General features: G+C 37.0%; 1 protein-coding gene across 1 annotated transcript in view; it reads right to left on the bottom strand.

Annotated features, from left to right (window-relative positions):
- Window positions 1–2,157: 2,157 nt before the first annotated feature.
- Window positions 2,158–19,371, bottom strand: part of spata17 (spermatogenesis associated 17) — a 19,729-nt gene continuing 2,515 nt past the window's right edge. The window contains exons 3-7 of the mRNA XM_005796177.2: window positions 18,773–18,854; window positions 17,333–17,383; window positions 13,691–13,794; window positions 7,702–7,825; window positions 2,158–4,106 (exon numbers count right to left, since the gene is read on the bottom strand). Coding sequence (XP_005796234.1) covers window positions 3,834–4,106; window positions 7,702–7,825; window positions 13,691–13,794; window positions 17,333–17,383; window positions 18,773–18,854 — 634 coding nt within the window. The 3' untranslated portion in view covers window positions 2,158–3,833. The remainder of the gene's footprint in view (window positions 4,107–7,701; window positions 7,826–13,690; window positions 13,795–17,332; window positions 17,384–18,772; window positions 18,855–19,371) is intronic.

Consider the following 19,371-nt stretch of genomic DNA (forward strand, 5'->3'; position numbering starts at 1 on the left):
CAGATTTTATATGATCTGTGTAGAGTGAGTGCATAAAATCAGTTCACAAGTACAGCAGTTTCAATACAATGCTTTAAAGTTACAATTTTATCATCACACTACTCATGCAGCCACTCTATGTGGTTAATTACATACACAGCCTGTCAGAGGTATAATCCTTAGAAATAAAATGCTACAGTTACAATAAAAAAGATATAACATGTGAGCTTAGGAAAAAAGTTGTAGTCATAAATGCAGATGGTGTCAGTGAAGCTTGACAGCAGCTGCAAAACATCCTACTTCTAACTGTAACTACTAATCTTTTCCACTAAGCAGCTGCAGTTTGGTGCACGCATATGTTGGTGGAAGATCCTGATACTATGGAGAACATAATTATATAATCCACAAATATGTATACATCTGGGGCATAACCCATGAATGAAGGCCTTAATTCTCGACGCAGCTGTCACAGGTTTGAGTTCCGGACTGATGACCTTTGCCACATGTCTTCCTCTCTCATTACCCACCTTCCTGTCTGGCTACTCTCAAATAAAAGCCACTAGAGCCAATAAAACCTTTAAAAAAAATCCTCCTCTTCTTCTTTGCTATTCTTTTATTGCAATCAGACAGAATCACTCTACATTTGTCCAAAATATCCATCATTTAGAAAATGTATATGAGATTTATTTTCTATACATGCTACATCTACAGATCTACAACCTTCCCAATAAATACACAACCTTGCCAATAATTTTTAACAAACACTGCATATTGCAGAGTTTATAAAATGCATTGAGCTTTCCCCCCAATTTCTCTTGTCAGCTGAAGGAGACCCCATCCACCCTCCAACTCAGCCCTCATGCTTATTTATTGCCACTTCCTGGGGCCGTGTTAGTTCATTCCCCTGTCGCTGCTGTCTTCTTCTTCCCATGCTCCTCTTGCTCTCTCTTGTTTCACTACTCGTTTCCGGGCAATTGGGTCTGGGTGCTGATGGTGGGGAGTAAGGGGCTGGGGTGGAGCTGCTGGGAACTTTGGTCGTGTGTGTGTGTGAGTGCTGGGAAGTGAGCTAATAAAGGATGGTGATCCATGAAAGGCCTTGAGCAAAGACACAGTCAATTACCTAATGCCTGGACCTGACTGCAGGGCCCATGCTCACACATTCTCTCTCTAACAATTGCGTACACACACACACACGCGCATCCATGCTTACACCTCATTTACGTATACATGTAGATCGGGCAGTAGAGGGCAAGCTGTGAATCGTGTGCTCTTGTGTGGGTGGGTGTGCATATGCGTGTGATGGAGAGCGATGATTTATTAAATTGCTGTCACTTTTGACAAATTTGTACAACACAAGTTGAAGGTTTCAGCTCTACTGCTTCTGTGTTTTTTATCTTTTCTTTGGGGCGGGGGAGATTGTGTCTTTATGACAGAATCCAGGTAACTTTATAAACCTGCCTGTTATCACTGTGGGTTAAAAGCTGTATCTGTGGACACTTTATAAGTCGGCTTTACATCTGGATCTAGGATAAAACATAACCAAATGTATAGTTTAATAACTGAAGACTGAGTCCTTCTGATTAAAAATATTTCTTGCTTATTTGGAAAACAAGTGACAAGATATGCCTTCCAACTTGTCTTCACATTATGGATATTAAAATAAATCAAGGAAAAATTAGTAACAATAACAGATAATAGCTGTTCTTTGTCATTTAATTGTAGGAAAAAAAGATTGTTAGGGCTTGGAGTGGCAAAAAATGTGTGGTCTTTAATTGTGTAGTCAGGGAAATTATTGTGTGAGACAGATCAAACAGAGGGTTAATAACAGCACTTCACACTTACACACAGACAGCTCAGTAGATTAGCTTGTGAGTGGTAATGACTTTATAGTCAAGTGTTTTCAGCGAAGACACTCACACTCACAATTACTAATTAAAACTCAAGAGTTTGAACTTAAGTACTGAGAGAATGGAATATGGCTCAATATGAACCCAGTCTGAAGCCGTTTTTCTAACACAAATTTCAGTTTTGTACCTATGAAAGGGGTTTGTATATTACCTCATTTTGTCATTGAGGAACAATTATGATTACATTTCATGTGTCTATTTGTATAAGAGCAGATATATTATGCCTAGGTTTAAAGAAACAAACTTGAATGCATAGAAAAAGGATGGATCATTTTAATGTCAAACATTGTTTTTAATGTGGTGATTTTTATGATGTGGTGATGACAATACATACTTTTGCATTTGTTTCAGTTACCAACAGTGAGCATGTACTTAACAGTAAGTCCCATTAATTGACTGTTTGTGATTTTTCTGATGGTGATGGATAAACCTTTTGCAAAAAAGGCTAACTTAAGTAGTTTTTGCTTTTTAAAAGATGACCTTCAGTTGTTTTTTTGTTTTGAAAAAGAGAAGGAGGGAGCATGAGGGGGTGAGACAGAGGAAGGGACAGGGACCCTGTCCTTGCTCTTATCGCTATGGGATCAGTGGCCTGGCCTGACCACTTCCACAGCCTGCACCTCAACCTTATCCATCACCACTAGATAGTTATCACACTAGGGATATAGGGGTGTGAGGTAAAGGGGAGAGTGCAAATGAAAGAAAAGAGGGACTTCCTGCCCTGAGAACAAACTCTAATGCAAACAAACAAAGCACACATAGGGAATGGATGACAAACACCTATGATTATGTACACAAAATGTATCTTGGTGTCATGATCCTTTAATGGCGCAACTAATAAGCCAGTAAGTCTGACTTCACCTCGTTTATTGCATATTGTTTCACCTTATAATATATGAAGTAATTTGATCAAAAAACCTTTAAATCATTATGTTACACTTGTACTACTGTCGTTATATTAAATACTAGCTTGTATGTGACGTATTATTCCAATATGCTGGGAATACTAAAGTTAAAATCAACTCAAGATTTGTCTAAAGTATTTTAATGTATAATTTCTTCTGTATGGCTTAACAAGTACTTTGCTGTTTATTAGTACTGGTTATGTAGCACTTCTCAAACTATGAAACAATGGCATAGAGTTATTAGAAGAATAGAAATTATTTACCCTCAAGTACCATTCTGGGGAGTGGTGATTCTGAGTATGGTGAGTCTGAATGCAGCTGTTGTAAATAAGTTTATCATTTGTTTGGCATAGTTTAAAGAACTTGTGCTCTATTCAGTATTAGGCTTATCTTCTGATTTGAATGTGTCAGCTTAAGTAAATTACATGAGAACTTTATATTTACCAAAAGTAACATTTTCACATGCAAGTTTGCTTTTGTGCTGGAAAGCTTCCCGATTTACCTGAGAGAGAGGGGCTATGAAGAGGGGTAGCTATGAATAATTGCTCAAGACCTAATAGCTGTATATTTTGCAAACTCTTTCAGTGACTGAAGAGATTACCTCCACTAGCTACCAGTTTAAACTCTTATTATTTCAAAAGTCCTACTTGATGTCATAGAAACACTAAAAAGGTATGGTTTAAATATGTGTTTACTCAGATTAAAAGTGAACTAGTTCACATAAAAATTAAATGAAAGATCAGATGATTCATTATAAATCACAAAAAGTGTGGCTCATGGAAGTCTCACCTGTCTGAGGTGTAATATAATAGTTTTAAAATGTTTGCATAAGTTGCATGGAGAACAGATATTGCTGACTCTTCTCCCTGTGTCGAGGCAAAGGTGTTCTTCCAGGAGACGCTGATCCAGCTAGGCTTTAAAACTGCTGTCACATTGTTTTTTATTTTGTCATCACTCGAACACAAGAATTTTACTATTGCACTTTTTCTTTTTCGTTTTTTTTTTTTCTACCTCATTCATAGTGTGCTTTAATCCATTATCTGCCTCATCTGTTATGGACGGTTTGGGTTATTTTTGCCTTTCCCTTCTTGGTGGCAATAGAAGGTAGTCTGGTCCTCAAGTCCCAGGTTTCGGTGGAAATGGTACTTTGGGATTCAGGAGACCCAGAGAAACTAAGTCCCCTTGAGTCACAAAGGCCCCTGAGACAACCTGTATCCCGGTGGGCCATGCTGATGGGGACCTGATACCTGACCTGCCTCAGCAGCAACTCCATCTCATGAGGGGCCTGCCTGTAAGGAGAGTTAAATACCCCAGGGACCTAAAAGAAGAGAAACAAAAAGAAATTTTAGCCCACGACTGAAGAGAAGTAGAGAGAAAACCAGAGACGGAGGCTACAGGAATAATTATTTTGCGGTAGTAACAGTTGTACATGTTAAGATTTAGGCCATATTAACTATTTTAATGTGGAAATTTTAAGTAAGTCTTACTTTTGACAATGTTTTTACTGCTCAGCAAGTCAGATAATTTAACATTTTAAGGTATTGCCACAAAACAATAAAGATGTCGTATGTTAAAATAACGGCAATAATTTTTATAAATACCAAAAAATATTTTGAATAACTTACATTAAATTTAGCCAGGGTCCTCATTTTTGGTGCTTCTATGGTTTTTAGACATTGGAAAATTATGTCATCATAAAGCTTCTTTTGTATGTGACAATATCAGGGTTGGACTCTGATAGACTTGAGTTGACACATGATCTCTTAACAATTCCACAGTTCTAGTTTTCAACAGTAACACTGGATGACAAATATATTTTTTTCCTACTGGTCACTACATGTTGCCCCTGAATTTCCGTGTAGTTTTTTGAGACATATTCTTTGTCTGGACTGTGCCAACAAAGTCAAGTAATTGTGAAATAAACAGCTACAATTTCAGCCTTAGCTCCATCAGGAAAACTTTTCTCCATCCTTCCATCCATCATTTCTTCATTGAACAACAAGAGCAACAGTGCATAGAAGAACAGAAAGAAAATTTACACAAGCTGTCTAACAAACACTGAAATCTTTGTAGCTGTGCAGCAAAAGTATTTAAACACAAACAAAACTGTGTCTTATTGCTTCTAAAATTGGAAGAGATAAGCCACCGACAGTCTCAGTAATAATTATTCAAATCACAGTGGTCCTTTTGCCTGTCTGTTAATTAAGAGACCAAAGCTTCAAGTCGAACGACTCTGTATCTACTCTATATGCTAATAACACTCTTTGCTATTTAAGCTACTTTAAGACTGAGACAACAGAGAGAGAAGGGAAAAAGTCAGAAGTGGGAAATTGTTACATCAAGCAAAACCTCGCTCAATTTTTTTTTAACATTGACAAACTAGTTAATTCTATAATATTTCACTGGTAATACAATTTTTGATTTAACTAGCTATTCAATGAGTTGTAACCATAACAGGAAATTAGTCAATTTAAAACAAGTCTATTCTTATCTTTAAAATGCCACCAAATTAAAACTAATGCTTTATTTTTAAGAGGTTAATTCGATGGGCCACTCCACAATAATACTCCTTAGCTATTTGTATCAGAAGGAGAATTCCACGTTCTCCACCTTGGGATAAAGAAATATTTGTTTCATTTATAGTTCTTTCTACCTGCTGGGAGCAGGTCCCTATCTCTGGACCCTGGACAGGTCACTTGTCTATTACAGGCCGACACACACTGGACAGCCCACACCACTCACACACAGACACACTTAGACCTGAGGACAGAAGAAAATATGCCAACTCCAGGCAGAAAGTCCTTGTCAAGATTCAAATTCAGGACTGTCTTGTGGCAAATCAACAACCCATTTCTCCACCATGCAGTTCATATGACTCCACACTTTGGTGTAAAACATGACTAAATTAATAAGGAAAAAAAAAGACAAATTATCTGACTGAATCTAGTTTTAATACCTACTAGATAGATCCAGGTTCCAATAAATACATATTTACAACAGTAAATGCAAAAACAAGGAATAAATCAAACATGTTACATTAACTTAACCCACTGAAATGTAATTCTAGTGCTACTTTTGATCCATTACGTCACACAATACTTTGCCAAACTATAAATACAAATATATGTTCTCGGCTAATTAAACAGCTTAGTACAGTGTAGTAAAGATTACTTTGAGACAACATGAGGTGGTAATTGGCACTCATCAGAAAATGTTTCCAGAAATGTCATCAGCAGCAAGGCAGGAATTTTAATCCAAAGGACTGTTTCTATGCCCACACACTCAACTGGACAGCAGCAACATGATGTCAGTTCATGAAAGTCTAAATATATTGGTACAGAGACAAACTTATGTTCTTTAGAGTTTGTTGGTAACACAAACACACACCCTTTCTCATAGACACACACAGAAGCACAAACACAAAACCCCAAAAGTACCAAGCCAGCCACAAGAAGAACAATGATGTTGACCCCGGGAACACTGCATCTCTGTCTCTGTCAGAGGGACTTAGGGCCTTTTGGTAAGCCGTGTCTGAGTATCTGTGTGAGAGTGTGGGTTCATTGTGTGTGTGTGGGCTTGGGTCCGAGAACTGAGGAAGGATGAACTGTGGTGGAGAGCCATCTATTCACAGCTGACAAGGTCAGAGCGACTATGGGAAACATACCCCTGCCATATGCAGAGGCAGAGAGAGGAAGACAAAAATATATATTGAGTTAAAAAGACAGAGGACAGGAAGAGAAGATAAACTCTACTATACTTTCCTTATTGCTTGTTTAAAAAAATCACTAGTTTATTCAGATAAGAAAAAGAAAACACACGTTGGTAAACATCAATGACTAATCAAATTGAAATTATTCCAGCTAGCAACGTACAAAAGTCATGTCTTTGATAATAAGCCTTTTGAAACCAATCAGAAGATGACAGTATGAGATGAAAAGGTAAAAGAAGACAGAAAAATTGAGAGGAGTGGTGCTGAATCAACAGTGACCAGTGTGCTTTGTCTTCATTATGATCCCAGTGGGGAGTCACAGAGATTTGTGGATGCCACACACACACACGCACACGCCTGCACCTGTACCAGGGGAAGAACTAAAATACTCCACTCAGCACATCAGAAGAGCCATGAGGACTCATGTGCGCACACTCAACTTAACTCCACACAGCCCTCTTCTGTTGACAAAATGGGGGGGAAAAAAAGGGAATTTAAAAAAAAAAAAATTCTCTGTGTGGCCTGCCTCCAGATGACTGTCCTGTCTGGAGTGCTTATCTCAGTTTCTGTCAGTCCAAGCACAATAAACTGTACAGGTATATGTGTAGGCATATGTAAATAGGGATGCTTATTGCCTAAATTTTTTTCAGAGAAACATAAGGAAACATTGTATTCACTTTTATTTTAAGTAGAAAAATAAAATTCGTTGGTGATATGTGTTCAATGTGACATGCATCTTCATCTAAAAGTTAAAAGTTTGTCAAATTCAAGCAGAAATTTGGGAATTTTTAAAGACTTAAAACTGGTTCGGCAGACTCCAGCAATCTCTACATAAATGCAACATAAATATAGTTTCAGTTCTAATGCACATATAATGTGCACACTGCTGAATTTATTTTTTATAAAACTGCATAGATATGACAAAAAAAATGTACGTCAAGTGTTATACAATTTTTGTGAGTAAAGAAAATGTGAAAATTGTATGAAATTATTAATCTGTGTGTATTGGGACTAATATATGAGTAATAATAGAAAAATGTTAATACTATCTCATGTTTGTCAAGAGAAAACAATGATAAATAAATGTTAACAGGTAGAAATCATAAGATAGTATTAGTTTTCCACTAAATATTGGTCTGGTTAATGCAAGTTTATTACATCATAGCAAAACAGTTGTATTTATTTTCTGTTACTAAATACCAACCTGTTTTGTGCTGATGAGGTGGTGCAATCGATAAGCTTGGTAAGCTTTCGTTTTCTGCTCTATTGTAGCCTCTAGATATTCCTTCTCTCTTGTCTGTTCTTTCTCAATCTCATCCAACTCTTTCCTGAAGAGGAAAGAGCAAAACAGCCACATAAATCCACAGTCATTTTTTCCTTCCTTGACTAAGTTAATCTTTTTAAGAGAATAGGAGTAAAATTCAAAGTAATAAACAAATGGTAATATAAAGAGTGGTCAAAAAGGATAAAAAAAAAATTAAATCCAGTTTGCTAATGGTATTGCCATTCAAAATTGTAACAACTGCCTTCACGGTTAATGTAAATGAATGAATTCTCTAAATTAATATCAAAATTTCTAAGTGTTAAAATTTTTTTTCACAAGTTAGGACATCATCATGAGTTTTAGGTAATTTGTAGACAATGTCAACCCAATTAAACAGCATTTGTGCAGGTGTTAGTATGTATTATAAGCACAGCCTGACAATTCTCTGAAGTGTCCTTCAGAGTAATAAAAAAACTGCCTAATCACACTGGGACAGACATGAAAAGGCAATGGTGCAGTGGGAGAAAAACAAGGAAATGAGGCTCTGCGGAGAGAAAAAAGCAAACTGAAAGCATGAGAGGGTATAAGTGGGAGGATGATGGATATATTTCATCACAGTAGCCAGGACAGGTCTGTCTGTGACATCTGTTTAGCGAAGCTGGCTAAATGGGATGCATTAAAACCCCATACATAGCTATTTCATTCCACAATCACGCAGCCTTATTGTTACAAAGGGGTAATAACTTAAAAGGGGAATTGGAAACAATTACTAAAACACATACGCCATGATAATTTGAAGAGACGCCCACAAAGCTAAGAGTAAAACCAATCTATTTCCACTGGTGTAATACCAATAAGAGTTTACCCAGAGCTCATCAACAATCCTGCATCTTTTTTTTTCGTTTCCGATCCCTTCTTTTTCTCTTTAATTCCTCTCTGCCGTTTCTCCCCCTATCCAACTTCTGTTTTCAATTACAAGTCTCCACACCGGAATCCGGATATTCAAAGTGTTTCTGTAATGTGAGGTTAACACATTCTGCGGCAGCTGACATTTAAAAGGGAATTACAATGCGGTCCCATTGCCTTTGCATTCTCATTCCTTCCAGAGAACCAGATTAAATTACAAAATAAATGAAATATGCAGAGCTCAGTGTGTGCTTGTGTGTAATAACGAAAGGAGCAAATCTGAATGTGTATGTTTATAATATTAAGCGTAGCTATTTAATATAGTGTGGGGGGGTTGTATGAAAAGTGTAAATATTGAGGTTGCTGGCCTCTATTTGTCTACCAAGCTAACAGGAATATTACCTGTTAATGTAAAATATAAAGTTGGTGTTTACTGTAAGAATCTCATTCACAAACCACCTGGTGTATGTTTGTATATCTTTATATTCATGCCTCACAGAGCAACAACCTGTATTATTAGGTGTGCATGTTTCTGTTTTGAGAGGGCGTAGGTAAAACAGTTTTAAGTGTGTGATATTTTGTGTGTATATGTCACAAATTTGCCAGTGTGGTTTAGTGTACATGCAAATTTTTTTAAGGTCTTTGGAAGCACACACAAATTTGTGTCGGTGTGCACGTGTGTTTGTCTTGGTCTGGCTGAATAGGTGACCTTTGTTTTCCTGCCCCCAGTCCTAGTGTTATTAATTGCTGTGTAGTGGACAAAAGCCAAACAGATTTGTAACGGCTGAAGGCACCTCGATCTGTGTCGACCCAACCAGCCACCACAACATACAACCCTCATTAGCCCTGTTCGGCACGTGCCCTCTTCCTGTGTGTGTTTGGAAATGTGTGTATTTTAGAATAAGTTAAATGGAAATTATGTGAAAAATATATAAATGCACATTGACTTTTCTGTCATCTCTCATTCATAAAAATGTACCAATAATGACTAGGGCTCCTACATTTAAATCTATGATTAAAAGATTAAAGAATATAACTATTAATCTTACCATCAGCTTTAAACTAAAAAAATTCAATGTAGTGCATTTGACTGGAGTTTAAATCCTAAAGAAGATATGTTTGTCTCCTTTATTAGATATGAAGTTCAGATGCAAATTATATTTTTAATAAGCAAAATAAGCTGTGATTAATCAGGGTTTAGAGGAAGAACATCGGAGTCTGTTGGCATCTTTGGTACAATGATGTTAGATTTTTTGTTTGGTAGAATGAGTTTATTTACCAAAAATGCCAGATAAATATCTGGAGAATTTAGAGTCCGAGTGAACACTTAAAAGTGGGGGCAAAATGTAAAATCACTTTTTTGGGGGCTTTATATCATGTTATAATGCTATTCCCTCACAAAAACGATACCTGGATTATTGCTTTGATCTACCACGGTGGCCATTCGGGGGTAATTTAAAGTTTGCTGTAATGAAGCTCTGCCTATTTTGCACAGCAGTAGACACCTGGTGGAACTGTGATTCTGCTGAGCTTATCATGTTCAACACTCCTATCAACGGTTGCAAACAGCATAATGGATTAGCATTGTTTTTTTGTTTGTTTGTTTTTTTCTCCGAAGAGTTTTTGCGGCGCTAGTGGCTCGTATTTTTTGCTACAGTAGGCAGACAGGAAAGAGGGTGAGGAGAGGGGGGAGGACATGCGGCAAAGATTAGCATTGTTGTGATGACATCCTGAAGGCGGGGTGTCAGAAAGAGTAGCAGCTTCTTAAAGAGACAGAGCCCAATCTATTAAATGGCACTAGGGTCTAGAAGACACTGCATATAATAAGTCCCCTTGAAAGGCCATGTCCATACTAACCTATATATTTGACAATAAAGAGGATTTTTGCCCCAGTTAGACCTTCAGTTTTTGGTTAAAAACAACAAAAAAAGAGATTTTAGCAACATTGTTTTGAGGGGAGGTATTAGAGCTTTTTTTAATTGAACAAACTTTCTTTTAAAAATGGAGGAAGGATCTGTCCTAAATATGCAGTAGTGTATCTGAGGCCTAATTGTGCGGAAGCCATTGCTTAAAAGTTTTTTTTCCAATGACAAGTTAGCGTTTGACATGAATTACAGTCAAGAACTCATAACACATTACAGTTAGAAAGACACAAACATTGCACAGACCAGGCCGCAGAAGATGAGGTAGAGCACTTTGACTTCCAATTGTTGCTGCTGAGCTGCTGAACACACATGGTAATATAGTATAACTATTTTCCAATAACTGGAAACCCTTGCTGACACTTCTGCCCTGGACCTTTAACATATTTAAATGTGTAATATTGGAGAGCTACTTTTCTCAGTATTTCATCAATAATTTACTTTATGGTTCACAACAGGGGTTCAAGGACTGATGGAATATCAGAGAGTGAGGATCCAGGGGACAGCAGGCCACATTTTTAGTCATCCAGACAGAGAAGAGAGAAGCTAATAAGCTAGGTTCTAAATATTTAATGAAGCTTTGGCCTGATTAGATGATTTAATTGCCTCAATTGAATGATTCAATAGTTGGCAAAGAGTGTATATACAACTTTATAGACAAATTTGGTGTCACTACTTGTGGCATTTTTCAGCAACCTGTAACAGTTTTTCTGCTTAACTTACTGATTGATTACAGTAACTAATCAGTTAAAGTAATTAAAATGAGCAGGGTACTGAGGCAAGCAATGGGTAAAATAAATATGTCACAATTAATATTGCTAAAGCAAAAAAGAACACTCTGAATCTATCTTACTTATTCTTCCTATAGTTTTACTCTCAAATACAGAGTGAGAGGGAGAACATACAAATACAATCAAACTGAAAGAGTGAACTTAACTGTATCCAGAATGGATCAGAAAGAAAGAACAGCAAAAGAAATGCAGGCGCACAGAAGTGGAGAGTGATCGCAGGGCAGGCCTGCTCTATCTCCACCATAGCAGCTCCCCTTTCATGAATGTCCTTGGAAGGGACACGAGAGAGAGAGGGGAATGAAGAAAACTTGACTAAAGAAAGACATGAAGAAGAAAGTGTGGAGAGAAAAGGGGGGAATATGGCTTATAGAAAAGAAATAGTGCAGCTCAGCCCAGTGGCAATCCACAAATTCTTCTCAGTCCTCCAATTTGGCACTTTTAAGGATAAGTTAAAAGGTTTAACTACAGTGTTGCAGCATCACAGCAATAATTATTTATCTGATTTTGGCAGTAATAATTACCCAGCTGTTATAGAAGATAGAGGAATAATTCACGTAGTCAACAGGGCATGTTAGTGGTGGCAACGGCGACACCAGGACATTTAGTAAATATGCAAAGCATGGTTGTTCTGCTTTCCTAATTGGCCCCATCGTCCCACTGCATGCCCTTAATAAAGCCGGGGAACTTTAAGTGTCACCCTGACAAAGTGATAAATTGTTGGGGTATCAAGGAAAACTGAGGCAGAGAGGGGACTTCGCCAGGGTCCTGACTTCATTAGGGTATGCAATAGGAGAGAAAGGATGAATGAAGATGGACACAGTGAACCTGTGGCAGGGAGAGGGAAGATATAGAGCTAAATAGATTAAGATAGAGAGGAGCAAGGAGAGAAGCGAAAGTTAGAGATGAAGGGAGTCGTGTATCGAAGAGGATGGTGTAAGTGGCAGGGATTAGTTGGTTGCTGTACCTAATGAAATGGCACAGATGGTTTTTTGTGCTGGGGTGATCTGTCATTAGAGAAAGAGACTGAAATAGACACTATGAGTGTGAAAGGACAGAAAGCAGTTTAGCAAGAGACATACTACTGTATTACTGCTACAACAACATTCGCTGAATGGACACCATTAATCCAGCACTCAATAACGTGTTCAGTGAACTGGATAGACAGAGGAAAAAAACATGTTGGTGGATTAAGCAGCAGAACTTTGTGGGGTAAGTGATCAGGTCATGAGCGATTCAAGGACTAAATACCTAACACAGGGTGGATTTTTTCAATGAATTACGGAACAGTGTTAATTGATCATGACCTCAGTCGCACTGCATAAACATGTGATTATCTGAAGCAAAGGAGAATTTAACACCCTGAGCACATCAAGGGTGTAGCTGAGTCTATGTCTGCGCTTGTACAAAAACAACAGACTGTCATACATTTATAATGCAGTCACTAGACCAAATATGGAACATTTAAATCTTCTCATAAACTCCATGCGGTATAATGCAATATAGTATAGTACAGTATAAGCTTTAATAATATAGTCCCAGCTCTTTCTAAAAAAGGTTAAAGAGGAAAGATGTAAGGTGAAATGCAGGTGGGGTCCTGAGGAGGAAAGGCAGTGATCCAAGAAGCATTGTAACAAATTTACATTTAATTTTAGCAGAAGCCTAGAGATATTTTCTGTTGAGATGAATTAGCAGCATAAAAAATGTGGCTATTAGCTAAACATGATAGTTTTTTTTGTTGAAAATAAAAGATGGTGTTTCTTTAGTACTAAGCCCTAAAGCAGAGCATGTTTTATTAATGCACAGGCTGCGGTTCAAATCAGAGGTTAATTTTTAATTTCTTCACATGTTCACTTCTTTGTCCCTTAGCCCTGAGCACTTTAAAGAAATCATTTCTCAGCCTCTACCTTCTACTCTATTTCTACGTCTTGGTTTCTCATATTTCTTCACTTTTCCTTTCCACTTAGCTATATTCTAGTCTTTAAGTTACAGCATTCAACTGTATTATTCTTCATAAGGTCATGGACATTTGAAATTAGAGTTTTAAAAGTATTTCCAACACTGCAGGACAGTCATATTATGGACCATGTGGGTACAAGCATTAAGCACAGATTGTGTAAATATGGTACACTAATTCTTCTTTTTCTTTTTCTTTTTTGGGGGGGAGGGAGGTAATTGCTAATTAAAGTTACACAAGCTAAGGAAGGCAATACATCTTGTGTACATTTTATGAATACAAGAAAAGTGATCTTCTGTAGGTTGTGTATATAATATATATAGTAAAAAGTAAAATCTGCTTAATTTTCTTCTTACCTCACAAGCTCATTCTTCATGAGAATTTGCTGCAGATACCTTTTCCGAGCATAAAAGTAATGGATGTACTTCCTGTAGTAGAATCCTCTCCATGTTTTCTGAATCTGTAGAAATTACAGAGAAATTTCTCAAAACTTTGCACTACGAATTATGACAGAATAGAGATTAGATGACAAAGTACGGAATAAACTTTTTTGTCTTTTGAAATAATCTAATACTAAGACACTGTGGCCCGTACAAAAGACAGTAAGTTCTCTACAAAACATTATCTGCTGAGCAGTGTCAGGACTGTCACATTACTTTCATGTATTTTGTGCTGTGATAGTTTTCATATAAATCACACGCAGCATTTTATCCTGCAAGACAGTGACAAACAGGCTCCATATTTTTAACCATTTCAGCCTACAACCGACAGAGTAGGCTGCATATTAGCTGGCACATCCACCCACACACACACTAACCGACCATTTTAAAGCAATGGGCGGATGTCCTTCAGACTAATTAGGAGATTAAAACAATGGCAGGTAAAAGAATAATTATGCTATGAGAAGGAAGAGGAGAAGGAGGAGTGGAGGCTGTGGGAAAACAACAAAGAGCAAAATGAGAATTAGCATTGATCTGCCAGTCAATAGATAATTTTAAATAAAGTAATTGGCACCACAAGTTCTTTGCTGACCTCTGTTGACTAGTAAAATCAATGCTGTTGAATCTAATACAAATACGAGGTGTAGCATGTAAACACTAGTTTCTATTATGGCCTTAATACATTATCTTCTGTTATTCAACACAACGTGATGAAAACAAGGGGAGATTAGAAATAAAAGAATGGAGTCAACATTGATTTAAAGGAAACATCACAATGTGATCCTAAGAGGCCTGTTTTATTCCTCTGTGTCTAAACAGACACAGAGGAATAAGTGAAAAAGTGCTAATTTCCTTTGATAAGAAAGTTTTACATTTTGACTCAATTGTGTTTTATATAAACGCATAAATATTATTGGGGGGTTTTATCTTAGAAGGTGGCATTTGTCTGAAGTCTTATGATTAACGTTAAGAATGCCATTTTATCTTTGAGACAGACCACAAGAAAAATAGGAACAAGTCGCCAGAGCACAAAGTGAAAGAAACATAAATTTCTGAAACAAAAGTGATTTTTATTTATTTATTTGTTTTTCTTTTGCAAAATATATTATAATCACAAAGGAAGCCTCCCATGTGTAAATACCAGTTTTAGAGGTTTTAAGATGCTAAATTTTGTGTTTGAATTTCGCTTGTTTTCAGAGTAAATCTGAGGCATTTGGAGTTTTGAGGGAAGCTCAAAACTGAATAACATACTGTGTTTGAATGGCAGATAACAGATGTTTCATTGTTCTCTCACAATACAGAAGCTCATAGTCTTATTGAAAAATGGAACAAAAGCGGAAAACGTCTAAAAGCTCACTTTTGGCTGCACACCTTTCTAGTCATACCTGTTGTCAGTGAATGCTGGCCGGTGGGATTAAATGAAGAGCCCCCCCAGTAGCTTATCAGGTTTGGGTGCATCTCTTCTTAAATGTTGTGAGCTCTTTTCTTACCAACATTCAAATGGTCTTATCTTCTTCATTTTTTTTATTTCTATGTGTTTGACATCATTAGTAAACTTAGAATCCACACTTTCAAAATTTGTAAATAGCTCAAAATGCCCCTGGAGAGACTCGTTCCTAACTTTGGTGTGGCCAGTCACACATGCCAGACATGTAAAAGTTTGGTATTGTATTATACATCTTCAAAAGTTTTTATAATTGTAAATTTTTTTTAACTCTACATCTGTAATATCACAAAGCACAAGATATGTTTAAGGAATTGTGGGTGGTAGAAACTCTACCTCTTAAAACACAGTTAAACATAGAATTGACTTTACAGGGCTCATGTGGGGATTAAATCCTCTGCTTTCTTACATTTTAACCACAGAACCATAAATCTGGAAGTTAGAGAAATATCATAGCGATATAAAATGTCTTTAATAATTAATAAAGACCACTCTCCTTTAACTTTCGAAGCATGTGCTTTGCTTCACAGGCTGACATTGGCTCTAACTTTTAATACTGGGGCATGTTTTTCTATAATGACATATATTTACTATAGTTGTAAAGAGTACAAGGAGTTTTCATTTCAAACAAAATGAAAACATTCAAAAACATATTTTGTCTTTGCCCATCTGGACCATAACTCTTTTTCCTTTACCTATTTTTTTCCCCTTTCTGTTTCTCCAATTTTCAACCAGTTTTATGGAGGAGGAGGAATGAGATTTTGCTCTAAAAATAAAGAATATACAACTGTAAAAACAAAAGGTGTCTGTTCGTAAAACTGCCAAGCATCAGTCAGGGTTACATTGCTGTGATTTATGACATAAAATGTAGGAACTGCTCTCAGGAAAAAAAGAGAACATTTGTTAAAATAAAGGTTGTGGTGCTATAAAAATGGAGGGGAATTAGTTTGCCTACACAATTCTAAGAATCAAACTATGATCTATATGAACTGCCTATATTGACTTCTAAAAAATATATACTTGGTCTTGACAGGTCTAAATGTAACTTTACACTAAGATTACCCTAAAATCAAAAGAGCAATTTTTGCCCTCAGTCCAGACAACTTATAATTTTTGATAAATATCTACTACAGAAATTTAATGTAATCTTTAAGGAGTAACTATTTCCTACATATGGGTTCTAACAGAAAAATATCACACTTTTTTAAAAAGTTGATGGCTGCATTTTCTCATATGTGATGTTGATATTTGAATATAGTTTAAAGCCTAATAAGAAAAGTGTATCTACATAAAAATGACATTTAGTGACATTTGTTGTGAAAATTATATGCAATTATTCCATGAAAATTTTTTTGCTAAAACCTGCACTTATATATATTTTTAAAACCTCAGTTATTTAGTCAAAGCTATTAAAAAAGGGGGGTTTGGGAGCAGCCTTACATATTTGAAAATAATTGATTTGTTGTTACAAGAGTTTAAACCATCTAAAGTGGCTGAATTTAAACAATTAGTCAAAGAAAAGTGGGCTAACCCTCATTCCCAGCGACATAAAGGACTGATTGCCACTTTCAGACATGCTTCAAGGTGTCACGATTTGAGAAAGGCAGAGAAATCATCATAAGGTAGAAGAATTTAATCATGTAAACTAACTTACGGAAACTCAGGAAAAACAGAGCGAAACCAGGAACACAGGGTGTGAGGTACATGAGGGGGAAGTCGACCTCAGACCACTGGGATTGGGATTCATGTGTGGTAAAAATAAATCTGAAGAAGACTCAATTGATAAGGGGGAAAATATTTTTTTATTGCACTGTATGTGAATGAAATACAATATGATATTATTTCTATTCTCTTTTTCTAATGTAAATTTCCCCATAAATCTAATCAATCTTCTTATGATAAATCCCATATAAACTAAAACGCAGCACTGACGTTAATGTTTCAAATAGCAGGATATTGTAAAAACAAAGAGTTTCAGTTTAGCAGTAAAATTGGTAATAAGTGTTGGAGATTGCTACTCATGGGACTCCAATTCACAGCGGATACTAAGCAACAGAGTGTCCCCACAGCAAGACACTGAATTTGCTAATACAAGACACTATCATGATATTTACCCTGACTGCCATGTCGTTGTAGAAATTCATCTTCATGGTAAAATATGCCGCCTGTGAACACAAAGGAAAGATGCCGTTACATCTTGTCTCCCGGCCCTCTGATCTGTCCACAGCAGGCATCAAAGATAAAGAGCTCTTTATACATAATACATTGCACAGAGACGGCACAGATAGGGCCACAGTAAAGGGGGAGGGTGGAGGAAGAGGTGTAGGAATGGAAAAGGAAAGAAAGCAAAAAATAAGAGAGCAATGAGAAAAGGTGAGGGAGATGCATGAGAAGGGGAGAGAGAAAGTGTTTAGTGGGCCTTTGTATCAAGGGGAGGACGGTACTCTCTTAATATACTAACACAGACAAGGGCCAAGAAAATCCATGGTAGTCAAGCAGCGCACTAATGGAGATGTATGACGGCCAAACGCTCTCCTCTGGATTTCATAATCAATGACAGCCCTGCCACAGAAGAGACTAACAAAGGGCCAGAGGATACTCAGCAACGCACTCAACAAGCCGTCACAGACCGAACGTGCCAGCCGACCACTGGGGGCAGATTTCAGAAGCAAACTAGAGAGTCGGCCATAAAAGAGATTCATATTTCAACACGTCTTTTTCAATAACGACGAAGAAGAAGGAATAGACAGGAAGGGGGAAGAACACAAAGACTTGAAAGGAGATTGTAAATTCAGCTTGATGTTTTGTGAAGAAGCTTTGCACAAGTCACATTACACACGATAAGGTCCCAGAGACAGAGAAAGACAGACGGAGACCAAAAGAGGAGGTGAAGCGTGGAATATCTCTGGGCTAATTCAAAACAGTGCACTGTGGCAATTTTGAGTGATTCAAATTAGCACTCGTCTGTTTTTAAATGAGACCAAACAGCCTCATTTTAGCCCATATGTGTGTGTGACACATCCTTCACTGTTTATTTTAACACCCCTTCCAGCCCCCTCCTTTCCAATTCTTGAACGCCTCCCAAACGGCAACTGGCAGTTATGCTTTAGCAAACAGTCAATTTACAGGCATGATAAATAGCTTGTTGTGATACATTTACAAAACTCAATCCAGGGGAAAATTATACGTGAGAGCGCTGGGTATTGGATCCGGTATCAACAATCTGTTCAATTAAGAAGCAGTTGGAGGCAATATGCTGAAAATGGGGCCTTGTTTTATTAAAGCACACACATACACAATCATCATGTGCACAACTCTCCCCTCATTTCTATTTGTCACTAAACTCCTTCTATAAGAATCCCAGAAATTATGATATAATGGAATTCCTTATCGTAATTCATCACATTTGCTAAGTGTTAATTCCCACATGTGTAACGAGTGAATTATATTTCTTAAGGTCAGAGGCAGAGACTTAGAAATATGGCAATTGAATTCTAATGCATGCTATCATATCATAATCAATATATCTATTGCTATTCCGGGCTCCAACTTACCTTCACCATTTGTCTGACACGTGCCCTTGCTGCAAAGCCGCGCCATGCCTTCTGTATGATGATTGCTTTCTTGTTCAGATATCTGTAATAAGATCATATTAGGGAGAGAACCAGATGGGTATATTTGTAGAGGCTGAAAAGGCAAAACTTTGAAATGAATGTTATTCTGAGATAATGAAAATAAAAGAATGTATGCTTGTGCTTTATTACTTTAATCACAAACAGGTTAGTTTATAGTCAGAAATTATTCATCTCAGTTAAAACAAAAAGCTAGCCTAAGCAGAAACTTCTAATTAAAAAAAGGTAAATATTCAGATCTACCCAGAACAATGTAGTTGATCAAATTTTGAAAAATACCCTGAAATAAATTTCCCTTTATTTAAGAATAATGTGCAAATGGCATTAGCCAGCAAAAGGCCTGGAAAGGTCAGGAAAACATTATACTCCCAAGTAGGCACTCAGAAAGACACACGAACATGGAAGGCCTCTGCGCTTCCAGGCTTTTCAATCACGCCAGATGAGCCTTTCACCCCCTTTAGTCAGTGGTGCACATTTGTATTCATCTTCAAACATACTCTAAATGCAAGTCCACTGCGATT

This window comes from Xiphophorus maculatus, chromosome 4, assembly GCF_002775205.1.
Source record: "Xiphophorus maculatus strain JP 163 A chromosome 4, X_maculatus-5.0-male, whole genome shotgun sequence".
In the NCBI taxonomy this organism is placed as follows: domain Eukaryota; kingdom Metazoa; phylum Chordata; class Actinopteri; order Cyprinodontiformes; family Poeciliidae; genus Xiphophorus; species Xiphophorus maculatus.